The sequence below is a fragment of the Tribolium madens genome, unplaced genomic scaffold (genome assembly GCF_015345945.1).
Source record: "Tribolium madens isolate multiple individuals breed KSU strain unplaced genomic scaffold, Tmad_KSU_1.1 Scaffold_1;HRSCAF=32;Tcas5.2_LG8, whole genome shotgun sequence".
Taxonomy (NCBI): domain Eukaryota; kingdom Metazoa; phylum Arthropoda; class Insecta; order Coleoptera; family Tenebrionidae; genus Tribolium; species Tribolium madens.
In genome coordinates, this window is record NW_025400984.1 from 6,977,711 (window position 1) to 6,991,533 (window position 13,823).

General features: G+C 32.9%; 1 protein-coding gene across 3 annotated transcripts in view; it reads right to left on the bottom strand.

Moving 5' to 3' along the window:
- The window catches only part of LOC123004047 (monocarboxylate transporter 2-like), a 43,507-nt gene that overhangs the window by 19,973 nt on the left and 9,711 nt on the right, over positions 1-13,823 (bottom strand). For 2 of the 3 annotated variants that reach the window (XM_044397164.1, XM_044397162.1), the window contains exon 3: positions 4,798-5,017. In XM_044397164.1, coding sequence (XP_044253099.1) covers positions 4,798-5,017 — 220 coding nt within the window. Of the gene's footprint in view, positions 1-4,797; positions 5,018-5,068; positions 5,179-13,823 lie in introns of those variants that run through there. The other variant, XM_044397163.1, reaches the window with a different exon arrangement.

The following is a 13,823-nucleotide window of genomic DNA, read 5'->3' on the forward strand; positions in this document are numbered from 1 at the left end:
CAATGTATTATTTTTATAATGTAATTTAACTAAATATTGCAAAATAAAAACAAAATGGTATAAAGCTTTAAGAGAAAATAATGCAGTAAAGCTTTATTCAATAAAGCAACATCGAGAAAAGGCATATTTCATACAAATATTGGTAAATAAGTTTAATTTAACAAATTCTTTGTAAAAAATTCAGTTGAAAATTATTTTTTTTCCCAATTTTCTTTTATTCTTGAGTTCTGCAGAATTTATTTACATTTTATTCAATTTTCTCATATAGTCAGTGACAAGTGCCATACAAGTGTTCATACAGTGCGAATTTTTGATGAAGATACGAATACGTCATAATTTTAATTTTTAATCGAAATCTTTATTGTTAAAACAATTACAACAAAAAGCCTCGTAACAATATAATATAATGAAAAACGTTTTGGAAAGAAACATATCACAAAATTACCGAAATTACTGCCTGTATGAAGACTTTTGTGACTAACGGTAAATTACAATTTTGACAAAAAAATCGCATAAAAAAAAACAAAATTTCATTCTTTAATTTTTATTAATTAAATATTACTTTTTGAAGTTAAATGGTCAAAAAAACCGCTTGGTTTTATATACTTTTTATTTATTATATATATACGTTTATTACTATTGAAAAAAATTTGTACCATTCTAAAACCTGCATATTAAATAAAAATGTCAAAACTTTTAGTTACGATGTTAGCCGTTACTCATAAAATCAAAATAATTGACGAGAAAGCTGATGAGTGCGGCAAATTAACAAGGTTGTTAATGAGACAAGAAGTCCCCTATTAGGAAAAGACGAGGCAATATATGTAATGCAGAATTTTAATAATTATTGATTTATATCAAATCATAATTAATCAAAAACAGCACTTCTAACACGCAAAACAGAATTCAGACAAGTACCGTATGATTCAATTAATATAAATTACTTACATCCTCCAAGCATCAGAGATTGTTTACTTTTAATTTACAGTCATATCCAATATGTGAAAATAATGTGTTGCACGCAACTCATCTGAACCAATCTGGAGCCCCGAGAACAAGCTGTTCTAAACTTTAGTGATTTGTATGGAAAAACCCTTTTCCGAGCATCTTTTGCGGAATCTTAAAGTCAAAAATGAATATTTGCTTTTCGATTTCTTTAATTTTCTCGTTGCCTGTTCTCTTCATGTTCATTGTTTAAAAGAGAGACGTACAAACAACTTTATTTTAACAAAGAACAGCAGATAACGACAAGCGTGATGGCTGAAACGATAATGTAAAGAGTTCGGTATTTGTTTAACGCGGAGAAACGTTGTTTGCAAGCTTTTTCGTAGGCGTCTCGAATCGTTACATTATTTTGTAAGGGATGCTACATTGCGTGATATTTATTTTCTGGAGACTGAATCAACGGGCGTGAAATTAAGTTTGTAAATACGAGACGTGTCTACCTGAATAAATCGATGTCGACACACCATAACTAACGCTAAAATATTATTAATCTAAATTTCCAGAGTTTCCAGATTAAAGAAAACAATTTTCAAGTTTGGTTAATGAAAATCTTCCAAGGTTTAATATTCGAGATTTGGATTCATCACTGCGTGCTTCTAACCACATCCAAGTGACATGTGTTGAGTCGGATGTTTAATTTACATTTATATGACTTCGAAGGAATCCTAACCAATTAATTAAACATTAAGCCGCTAAAAAAGCCAAAATCATGTAATATTTTTCAGAATATTAGATCCCCACAAAAAAGTCAACAAGGCAATTTTAACCACCCGCTCATATATTTTTCAATTTCCCTCTTTTAATCATCGCTTTTGTTTAATTCTTTTATTCCATCAGCCAGTTAATGCAGCTTTAATAATATAATTTTCATGACTGGCAACAGCACTGTTAGGCAATGATTTTTTAAAGCCCAACTATTTACTCTCATTCCAGATTTAATTAACTGCATTAAAGCTCAAATCGAAACGCTGATTAACAGTTGGTTATTCAATTTTTTGTATTTGAAAATAACACTTTAAGAATAAATGTTTTAATGAAGTTAACTGAATAATGAAAAAAATCAGTGCTGAAAAACTTCCACAACTTATTGCTTGACATTTATTTTCTGTTTAATGTCAGCTGTTTTCTTTCAGGAACGAATCCGATACGTCCCTAGGCCATTCTGTCTAAATATGTACCACAGTTTCATTTTTTACCAACATAAGTAAATATCAAGAAAATCTCTAATGCCATAATCTTGCAATTCAATACAAGTCTGATTCAAACTCAGTGTAGCTTACCCCGGAAGTAATTTGCCAGTCTGGATAGATTCCCAGTTTTCCATTGGGAAAAAGATTATAACCGTGTTATTTCGAACGCAATTTCTTCTCATGAATTTCATGTTTAAAAAAACTGATTTAAACAAAACTTTTATTTTGTGAGTGACTTTCTAATAAACATTTTGTTTCCTTTAAGACAATAAGAGGTTTAAGGTTTACGTATTCAGATCATAATCACATTAAGAGCTTCAGCGCAGCGTCTCGGCGCCCCTAAATCCCTATACACGAAGAAAATCCAAACGCTTTCCCTTTTCCCGATCTGAAGTGTTATTTTTATCATAGCAGGCAATATCATGTTCTGAATAGTTTACAATAGAACCGAATAAAATTCCGCTGATGTTGTAAAGCTTGTTCTTTCCTCTTATTTGCGATTTTTGATATTTCGACTTTAATTCGTGCTCGCACAGAACTTTAGTTGTAAACTGATAAAGCGAGAAAGAAACTACCACATAAAACTCTCGTTGCACTCGGTAGGGTAATAAAGGAAGAAACGTGAACATGTGGAGGACTTAGTTTTAAGTTCATTGTATACCCTCCTGATTTTATTGAGATCGAAATCGTCTCAACGAAAGCAACGAAATCGCACGATCTGGAATCCGGTTCAGGTTGTAAAAAAGTGCCAGCAAATAATTGTATTTTTATGGAATATAAAAGCTAGTGTTTCTGAGCTAAGTTAAAGTGGATTTTTCTACCAGTACTTGGATATTATTGAAGTGACTATAGGAATTCTTTCCTTCATTTTTACAAAGGAACAAGTAGTATAGCTGTCCCGATTCGAATTCACTTCACAAGTAGTATAGCTGTGCCGATTCTAATTCACTTTATCTGCGCATGCGCCATTTCCGGGAATTTGGACCCCCACTCCTGGATCCTTGTTCCGGGAATTCGGATCCCAGTCCTGTATTCCGGAAATCTCCCATTCCAGCATTCTTTGTTAATGTAGGTATATCAACACGTTGAGATTGTCAACTGATAGTCTGATTGCAGACTCCTACAGTGAATAAATAAATACATAGTAGACACGTGGAGTTTTGTTTATGGTTAGGGATTGAGATAGGTTAAGGAAAAGGCATACATAAAAATAAATATTTATTTGAAATATATAACTACATGAAATATATAACAACACAGGTTACAATGTTATAAATACATTTATTCTATTTCTCTATTAACAATTATTATTAATTTTTTTATTAGCACAATAGTGCAAAATTATACATATAAATTCATATAAAAAATTATTCTTGAATAAATTCAATTTTTGTTGTGTTTCCAATTGCTCCTCAATACTAATCATAAATAACTTGGTACCACTTTTAATTTTCTCATTCAAATTAGCAATTTCTTCATCGGTGAGACGTTCAATGAACCGATGTGGTAATATAGTAGAGAATTCGTCCACCAGAAATCCTCCATAAATTGTTGAATGTTTTCTTTTTCTTTTTATGCTAACAATTGATCCCATTTCTAAATCTTTGTTCAAATTTTTAAATGTTGCACTATACACCTTGAATATTTTCTTTTTTCTTACACAATCACAAAATAGTAAAATTATATTTAATTCGTACTGATGTGAAAAATACTGTAGATGAAGTTAAACTGAATTAAATATTGAGCGTATTTCTCGTTTATATAAAACAAATGTAGAGAAGCTAAGAGGTAAGAGAGGTAGGGGGTTATTTTACTATGACATCATTGATCTAAAAATAACCATGACATCATAATTCTCAGAATTTGAAGTGGGGGATTCCCAGCATCCAGGAGTAGGATCCGAATTCCCGGAACCAGGATCCAGGAGTGGGGCCCATATTCCCGGAAATGGCGCATGCGCAGATAAAGTGAATTAGAATCGGCACAGCTATACTACTGTAGCAGTTTATTTTGAGAAATAAAGTTAATAGTGTAGGAAGAAGAGACCTCACTGTATAAAATGAACGTTAAAATTATAATAAAATTAAATAATTTAAAAAATCCAAAATGAAAAGACGAAAAATCATTAATTGAATGAAAAACAGCAAAAAAAGTACAGAATGTAATACAATAATTTAGAAGAGAAATTTAACAAAAAAAGAATAATTACCTATAAATTGGCACTTATGGAAGGAATAAATATAAAAACAAAGTCTTTAGCCAGAATTGTAGATTTCCAATAAAACAGTTAAAATTAAATTAAATTTCTGGAAACCCATTGAAAAATAAATTTGTTTCTTCTACTTGTCATTTTCTGTAGAAGACGTTTCCAGATATCAGAAATAAAAGGGGTTAAACGAGATAATATCATTCATATCATATCTTTATGGGTGCGATTTATGCATGACATCGAACAGGTCAACTCAGCAAGAATGAATATCCTTTTCGAAGCAAACAGCTCGATAGCGATAAAATATGATACAAAGCCTTCGGGAAGGAAACTTTTATGTACTACATCCCCGATATCTCAATACCAGCCGTAACGTAAGTGTCAACCCCCTACCTTTGCATCCTGAGTAGCTACTGAGTGAGGTAGTTCTTGTGGGTAAGGAAGCCAGCCGTCCCCGGCAGTGCGGACAAGAATCGGCGCTGTTCTGCTCCGTCCTTGCCCATCTCGCCGCCACCGGTGGTGGCACAGGCGGCGGCGGCGGTGACGGACTGCCAGAAGGACTCGACCAACTGGGTTGTTCCACCACTCGGCTGTGGTTGACTTTCGAATTCATCTGCAAGGAAAACATCGTTTATTCTAAATAATTGAGTAAACAATGGCGTACGCGTTTCGAATTGGAGATTTACGCTTGGGTCCAGGGAGGAACCGCTGTTGCAGCTCGTTCGTGCCTCCTCGACGCATAAATCAGCGCCAAATAATAAATTTAGTCCTCTCCGGTGCCGGAACATGAGATACGGCCGCCATTTCCGGATCTCTACCTACACCGGAGCGGCTCTAATGCTTATCTCGACAGCGGTTCCTCAGATGACGACTGATTGCGTCGTTATATTCATCGGTTGAGTTCAATCTTAATCACGACCAAAGCCAAAACTGTTTCTTATTCAACAAAGTGGAGGTCAGAGTTGCTTCGAAATTTAAATCTCCATCCTGCTTATTAATAAACGAAGTTTGAAAGATGTAGGTCAACTAGACTGACAAAATTTTCTCGATTCGGAAATTTATTCCATATTTAGGCAGTGTTTATCGAAACTCGACAGTGATTAGAATAAATTATTATTCCCTTGACACAATTAGGATAGTAAAGTATGCAGAAGGTGACTACTGGTCCATAAATTTACATGCAACTCATCCCGAAATAGACGGTAGAATAAATCTAGGGTTATTTGCCGGTATTGTGGACTGTATTAAATTATTGTGAGTCTCAGAATGCTACTAGTTGAATTATAAGTCGGCGGATGTTCCTTCTGCTCCATTTCTTTACGAATAAATAGACAGTAAATAAGACGCAATAGACGGAATTATTGATTTCTGGAAAAAACTTGCAAAAATAGAACTTGAAAGAACAGTCGTTTGTAAGTAATTTTCTTTCAATAATTGAACATCAATTGTTTGGTTTTAAACTGTATAGTATAAATATTCTAATGTTCATTTAACATAAAATTATAATCCATTAGTAATCAAATATTTTATTCATAAATCGCAAATTGCATGTTTAATAATTATTATGTACTAATTGAAAATAACAAATTTTAAAATAACATCATATCTTTGTTTCATTATCTACGGTCTTTCCTTTTCTAAATTTAAGCTTTGTTTGTTAAATTTAATAAAAAAGTTGCATTTTGGAGCATAAAATCTTTTAACTCCCACTGCTTTCTGATCAATTTTTAAATGCTATTAAAATACCATCGCATTACGAACTCCGTTTGATCTGCTTTATTTTGCGTGTTTTACATGCATCTGAAGTAAATTCTTTCGTCGTTATCCTCTCCTGTCCCGTCTTCCCAGAATTCCTTAGGGATCAACTGTTTGCTTGTTCCGGATTTGTTGATATTTTGGCTACAAGTTGTTTCTCTAAAGCATCTCCATTTGGTTGCACGTTTTAGATAAGTCACGACAAGATTTGTTACTTGATAATCTCTTCGGTTCTTTGACCCTTTTTACATTTTCAATAAACTCGTATCTTGTGTCAAGTGCAGAAAATAGATTTCTGTCAACTCTAATGAACTCGATAAAAAGAACAAAAGTTAAAGCTGCTAAATGTAAACGGAAAAGTGAGATGTCTGTTACAACTTAAATTGACAACAGTTTATCTACTTCAACTTGGAACAACTTCCACAGTAACTCTAACAGTGATGGTTGATTGTGTCCCAATTCCCAAGACATCAGACTGCACAAGTTCGTCAGTATTTGACATAAACTAATGTGACACAATTAGGAAAGCATCACAGTGGAATTGATTAATACCAGGTGAAACATTAATTGGTATATCAACACATTTTCGATTTAGATAAGTCGACGAACTCGCTGCATACGAATAGCTCTTCACTGTTTACTTTTTTGAGAGTGATTGTAAATTCCGTCTGGAGTATGTAAGTTTTATGGCAGCAACCTAACGATAAACTCCCTATAAATTAGTCTGGGCATTGTTTTTTCTTCGCGATGTAAACTCTCAACAGACCAGACAAAATTTAATCCCCCGTTTGTTGAACCACCATTATTTATAGTATTTGGAGTTTTATAGAGTCATCGACAACGGGACTCTTGCATGCTTATAGATTTCACACAAAGCGTAACAGTTGTAAACACTTTTACCATTTTTCACAATTACCAACAAATCATCTCATTTCCTTTCATCCTGTGAATGTTAACTGCTCCTCAAATGTGAATCCATTTCAACTAAATATAAACGTCATATATCTAGGGGAAAGCAGTAGCTTTACGTCGTTTAAGCTCACGTATTGTGTACGCCGGTTCCCGACCATAAAATAAATCTTTTGATTTAGTATCAGTTAGTCGCTTCTAGCGGTTAATATTTAATGTGTGGTTTGGTCTCTTTGCCCTTTCCGTTTCCACAGTTCGCTCGATTGTCTTTTTCAGCTTTTAAATTGCAGCGATGCAAAAACGACATCTGCACTGTATTCACTAATAGACTTGTTCACTTCTCAATTAACTCCGGCGAGTATCCTCACTCCGGCACATTCAATTACAAATGAGATAATTCTGGTTCATTAGTTCCACGTTATCTAGACGGAATTCAATCGCGTAATCAGTTTGTTCTACTGTGTAAGAAGCTGTAATTAGATTCAAGCGCTTTGAGCACTTGTCATTATTAACACTGGATCGGGAAAAAGCTCCGGAATGTTTCTAGACCGACCAGAAGGTAATTACAAGACGTAAAGCATTTCTTCCACCACTTGTCAGTGCGTTTTTTGCTTCTGATACGTAATTATCACAAAATTGCAAAAATTTAGCATACGAAGCAATTTTTTTCCTTTAATCATCTGTAATATCTCTGATTTGCGGAGATTAAGTTGATTTCATCGTATGATTACTGTTTGTATCTCCGGCAAGCAACTAATAAAAGATTTTCCCCTTTATGGCTTGACGTAATTGCGAATCCATTGACGCTGAATTGATGTTATGTCAGTTTAATTCCAGTAACAGTAACTTCAAGCGCCGTCTCCTATCTCTATAATCTGTTGCCATTCTTGGAGTCGTACTAAATTACATAGTTCCAATGTCGGCATATCATCCATCAAGAAGCGACTACCCGCTTCTATAAAAAGTTGTTAGAATCGGGTTCCTGCGGCTTGCCAAAGCAATGGCCTGGACTAATTCGATAAGTCGACATGCAATCAACTTCTCGACATGGGCCAAGTGCTACCGCTGTGTATTCGTTAACCTTGCACACGTCTCACTTTGTTTGGATGCCGGAAAATGACCACATGGAGATATCTCGAATCTATAGGAGATATATTAACGTATTAGAAACTAAATTAATCACAATTAAGAGCCCCTGGCCACTTACCACTCCCTTGGAGATATCGACTTACTCTCTAACATAAAGAGATACTGAGAAGAAACATTAAGATATCCAAAATTATTAATCTGTCATTGCATATAAATATATATAGGGTGGTTTCGATATAATTTGCCAAAATAATTCTAGGTCATTAAAAGAATTTAACAAGACCGAAAGGTCCTTTCTACTAGGTCAAAAAGAATAAGGATAAATTAACCTCTATCCACATACAATCGACGCTGCTGACCACAAAAGTTACATAGTCAAAAATTAATTGTTAGTGTTTCTAAGAATGACAATTAAGCAACTATACCTGAATCGTTTGTGACAAATTGGACTCTATTTCAAATTGTTATCTTCCAAATTTAAAACGCTTTCTATCATTATTAAATATATTTTAAATAATACAAATGTGTTTAGAAATTAACAAACTACAGCATTGTCCTTTGACTTTCCTCCTCTGTGAATTATGCTAAAGCCCCACATTTATCATGCATGTAACTCTAATTTAGTTTCCCTCCAACTTCACATTCTTGTTTTACTTTTGGTTAAAAAATTGCATGAAACTATTCTTGACATGATTTATGTAACAAAAACTCAAAAAATAATTCAGAATTATGAAAACTTAGAAAACTGAAATAAATTAGTGTAGAATGCAAATGTCCTTTTTTCCAAATCCAGAGTAATAATAAATTTTATAAGCATATAAAAATAATATTGGACACTATTATCCAACTGTTACCTTGATAAAATATACAAAAGCACATTAATGAGCATAATCCACTCATTCTTTCGACCGAATTGAATACATTTTATATTAAACAAAACTGCCGTCAAAAACAGTATCCCCCTCTATGCAAATTGGATCCCTCATTCAGACAAAGAAAGTCATCAACAGGTAACATATCTAGCAAGTGATTTTTATTCGTCTGCAACATGTGGCACGTCTTGGAAATTTTATAACCCCCTTGAAGATTTATAGCGTAGTCTCGTACCACCATCCAAAATCGCCCAATTTTGCCAACTCAAATCCCTCTTTTAACACATTGTATGCAGTGTCGCAGAGAAACAATTTATGTTTCAATGTGACAAAAAAGTAATATTGAACATGTCACAGAAACGAAAAAAATAATTACCCCACCTGCAAAACAGCTTTTATTCGAATTTTATTAGCGCCAAAAGTACGAAGAATGACGGTTTTAGGCACTTGTTCACAAGGGGGATATTAATTCCTGAATTATTAGATACTTTATCTTCTCCAACCGCAATTAATTTTCGGGGAATCGCGCAGATTTGATAAGTTTGTGAACAAATTTATTAAAATGTGTTGCAAAACCACTCAAAATATTAATCGAGGGACATTAAGTTTATGACGTTGATGCACCGCAAGAATATTTATCAAAATCCATATACTGCATCTGTTACGGAAATAAGGTCGAAACTTTTTGCCATTAAATTTATCATTTGATTGAAGATTTTATCTAAACCGCTACCATACAGGGGATTTTTTCATGTTCCTGCATACTAACACAATTCTGGTTCAAATTCTCTTGCAAAATTTCGCAGCTTTCTCTCTCAAAGTATGCCCTCTTATCTAAATTTTATAGGTTTTTAAGCTTTATAGTCAATTAAGCGCGACCTTCTTTATATTATTGTCCCAGTCCAGGTTCAGGCTTCGAATTAATGCCTACTTCTATTCATTAGATAAGTGCTCTCTTTGTTGGCAATTAATTAGTGGTGTTTATTGTGAGAAACTTTCGCATTGTTATGATTCACGCCTTTATCTTTTTTCTTGTCGAAATTTCCACGATTTGTTGCTAACTATTAATAAAAGTTTATGATAATTAATGATGTTTTAATCACCGCTTGACTTATTCTCTTAATGAAAAATTTAAAACGCCAATAAAATGATATCGAAAATTAATTACTTTTAAGGACAAGTTGATCTCTCGAAGCTGAAGCGAAAGGTGATAATCAAAAGTGCCAATATCACGTGCATTTTTCCTCAGAAGTGCTTGATTGCTAACGCACTGTTCAATCAACAATTTGATACAATGCGAGTTATGGAACAACTTTAGACTTTTCCGAACTGGAACCAATCACAACTTTTTCCGCTAGCATCCTTCACTAGATTCTAAGTTCAAATTAGTTTTGAAATTGTATTTAAAAAACTGAGTAATTCAATAGCAAAGTACTGGGATTCATCACTACTGGAGATGAAAAACGAAATCCCTAAAATTGATGACTCACAGCACGAGGTGCGACACGAAAGGAAAATATGTTCCAAATGTCCGTCTTTAATGGAAAGGAACATATATCACGCGCCGTCGAAATAGACTTTTATAATGACGGCACCTACACTACAGAAAATCTATACCTTTGATTTTTATAAAGCTTCATTTAGAGAGAGCTAAAACCAGGCAAAGCACCTATGTAAAAAAAAATTAATTAGTAAAAGTTCTCACAGATGGTAGCCAAGAGTATGCTCTTTGGTTAATGACTATTCAGCCAAGCTGTTAATAAAGCAAATGGTAAAGACAAAAATTGCGAATTTACTGGTTCTCCTAAAATAAAATTAAACGAATATTTAAACACACAAAAATGCATACCTATGCAGACAAAAAAAAAATCATTTAGAGACACCGACAGTGTATTTTTTAATTCAGACCTAGTATGTGAACATTTTTTTTGGTAGAATAAGGAAGAGAAAGAACATTGACCTTCTGAACACTCTATAATTAATAGTAACGTATGTGCGTCCTTACAGACCCTCCAGGGGACCCTATAAATGACTTAGGACGTTAAAACTTTGTACATTACTACATTGCAGCATAATCCTGAAAACAGAATGAAACCCGGATTATCACCGTAGTTTTGGATAAAATTTAACCTATTTATTAATATTTTTTTGTTCCTCTGCATGCACTTTAAAAAATCCTTTAAACGCTTTGTCGTCGAGTGACCCTGTCTATTGATTCAGTTAGAGCATCCAAAGTACAGTAAATTTTTAAGGTGCGCCACATTACCTACCACATGAAAACACAATTTCCTCGAGGATTCTCAATTTGCATTTTTATTTTATCGCCTTTACGGTTGTGCACGTCGCGAATATTTAGTAGCTTGTTTAAATCTAAAAACAGAAACACTCTTATCCGTCCAAAAATACTGTAATGCATTCGGGTAACAGCAGAAAAAGGCCAAAGCAGCGAGCGCTTCATTTTAATTTTAGAAGCTTTTTCTCCAAAACATGCGTTACGTGTGCTCGTTTCAATTTAATTACTTTAAATACGACCGATGGTTTTAGGCTCCTCGGTTTTCAAAGAAATTATTTGCAACAACAATTTCGACAAAAGCACCACTTTTAAAATTTCGAATCTTGGAAGCATTGATTACAAATTCAACAAATTTAATTTTAATCATAATCAAATTACATGCTTTTAATGAAGGTTGGGTGTACGTGATGTTTGTAAAAATGTCGACTCTTTCCACGTTTCGTTGATTATAATTGGCTAATTGGAATGAAAGAAGAAAGACAATAACCCCAAACAGTCCAGAACGACTTAATTAAAGTTTGAATTAAAAAATGTTAGCCAGTTTGAACCTATAGTTTCATAAAAATCGTTGTCTAGAATACAAAACTTTTAATTGAAATGTTAAAAATTTGAATAAAATTTAATGTTAATAGAAAAACTTCGAGAAAAATAATGAACGAAAAAGCCACCCATGTTATTTAAACAAAAAACACCGCATCTTTGAGTATTGTAAAGATAATCAGCAACGAATTGAATAATGAATTCAACAACTCAATTTATCTTTACTGCCGGAATAAATGTTCCCAATTCCGACCGGAAAAGGTTGAATTATTACTTCTGTATAAACGATAAAAATCAAAAGCAAAGACTTCAACGACACGCAGTAAAAAATTCTTCTTCCCGCTTTTCGTAGCAAAGAATTTATAAAATCTGTCTGTTAGGCTGCTATTTCCAATTTCACTGCGATATTAAACAAAATCTGGAGTAACTTTGAGACAATAGACGACGTTTAATAACTCGTCTCCGGTTTTAATTATATCAACCAACTTAAGATCCTTTAACTTACTCAAAACAGAATATTTTTATCATAAAATAAAATGAGGTATTTTAACTACTCGTCCTAACCACTTTACAAAAGATAACAGGTAAATCAGTCCGACAACTCTAGCAGCAAAGTAAAACTTTTACTAAACTATGAGTAAAAAGAGAATTCGTTGATAATTTACTCCAGCAAAATGAGCAATGTTTCCGTGCTTAATTGGAATAATTAAAACGTTTGTTCCTGTAGTACCTACCTCTTCTAATTTAAATTTTGAGATTATTTCAGCTGTTTGACTCAATAAATAACATCAAAACATTCAAACGATTTTGTTTCTGATTCGAGATTAATTCAATTAGAACAATTGATTATGAGATTATGAGATTATTTCTACCTAGCGAATTGTTTTTTAATTTAGTAACTGACATGTTCAGTTCATTATTTTATATGATCCAATAAAATCCAGTTGAGTAAATCAAACTCTTTTCAAGTGGTTTCTTTGAAGCTCCGCAAGTGAAAATTTATTTCTACCAATTAGTCATTTCAGTCATTAAAACTGTTAAAAGGTAATTGATTTTAGTTTCACATAAATTAAAAAATTGTAAATAACAGTTATGTTGTAACAACTTGACAAAAATAATATATTACTTTTGACAAATTACTTCTAACTACTGATCACACAACAGATAATTTATAACCAAGTGCTTGAAAGAACTCGAAAACATGAACTCTAACTAAAAATATTATAAACACTCCATTTCATTAATTTGCATACATAGAGGATAATTAAAATTGACTAAAATTATTGTACGAAGCAAAAACCATTTGTTGGATTTGGTAACTTCAATCTCTAAATTGGATTTTATTTAATGCATTGCATTTACTCCCTGATGAATTTGCGTGGCATCTCTAGCGTAGGTGATTAAGTAAATTACAGTATCTATTACGAATGCAATGTAACGCAGGTGTCAAATCACATTTCGTTCAAGCAAACTAACTTTTAAATGGCAACTTTTAATAATCAACGCAAGTCGAATGTTTGATTTAATTAGTAAACCGGTTATTTTTACTCCTCGTTAAAAATATAATAAAAATTAACAGTCCGCTTTATATTTTTTCTCGAATCCGATTAATTTCCAATTAATTCTCCAACGGTTTAAAAACAAATTCCATTTTTTCCATCTGCAATAATCTGCTACTTTTCTTATTTTCGCTAGTCATTGCTTATCAATTAATCAAGTTTATTCGCCCAATTTGTTATAACACAAGTGCAAAGTTTAATGAGTCAAATAATTATTTGGAAGTAAGCTAATTAGGTAATTAGAAAATCTGAAAATAGAAGATTACCATCTCATCAGTTATTAATAACTTCAATGATCAGTTAGTTGGTGCAGTAAAGGTTTGAAAAATAATAATCTAAAGTAAACTTGAACATTCCTCATAATACAAGTAGTAAAATTTGTTCAAACCAAGAAAGAATAAT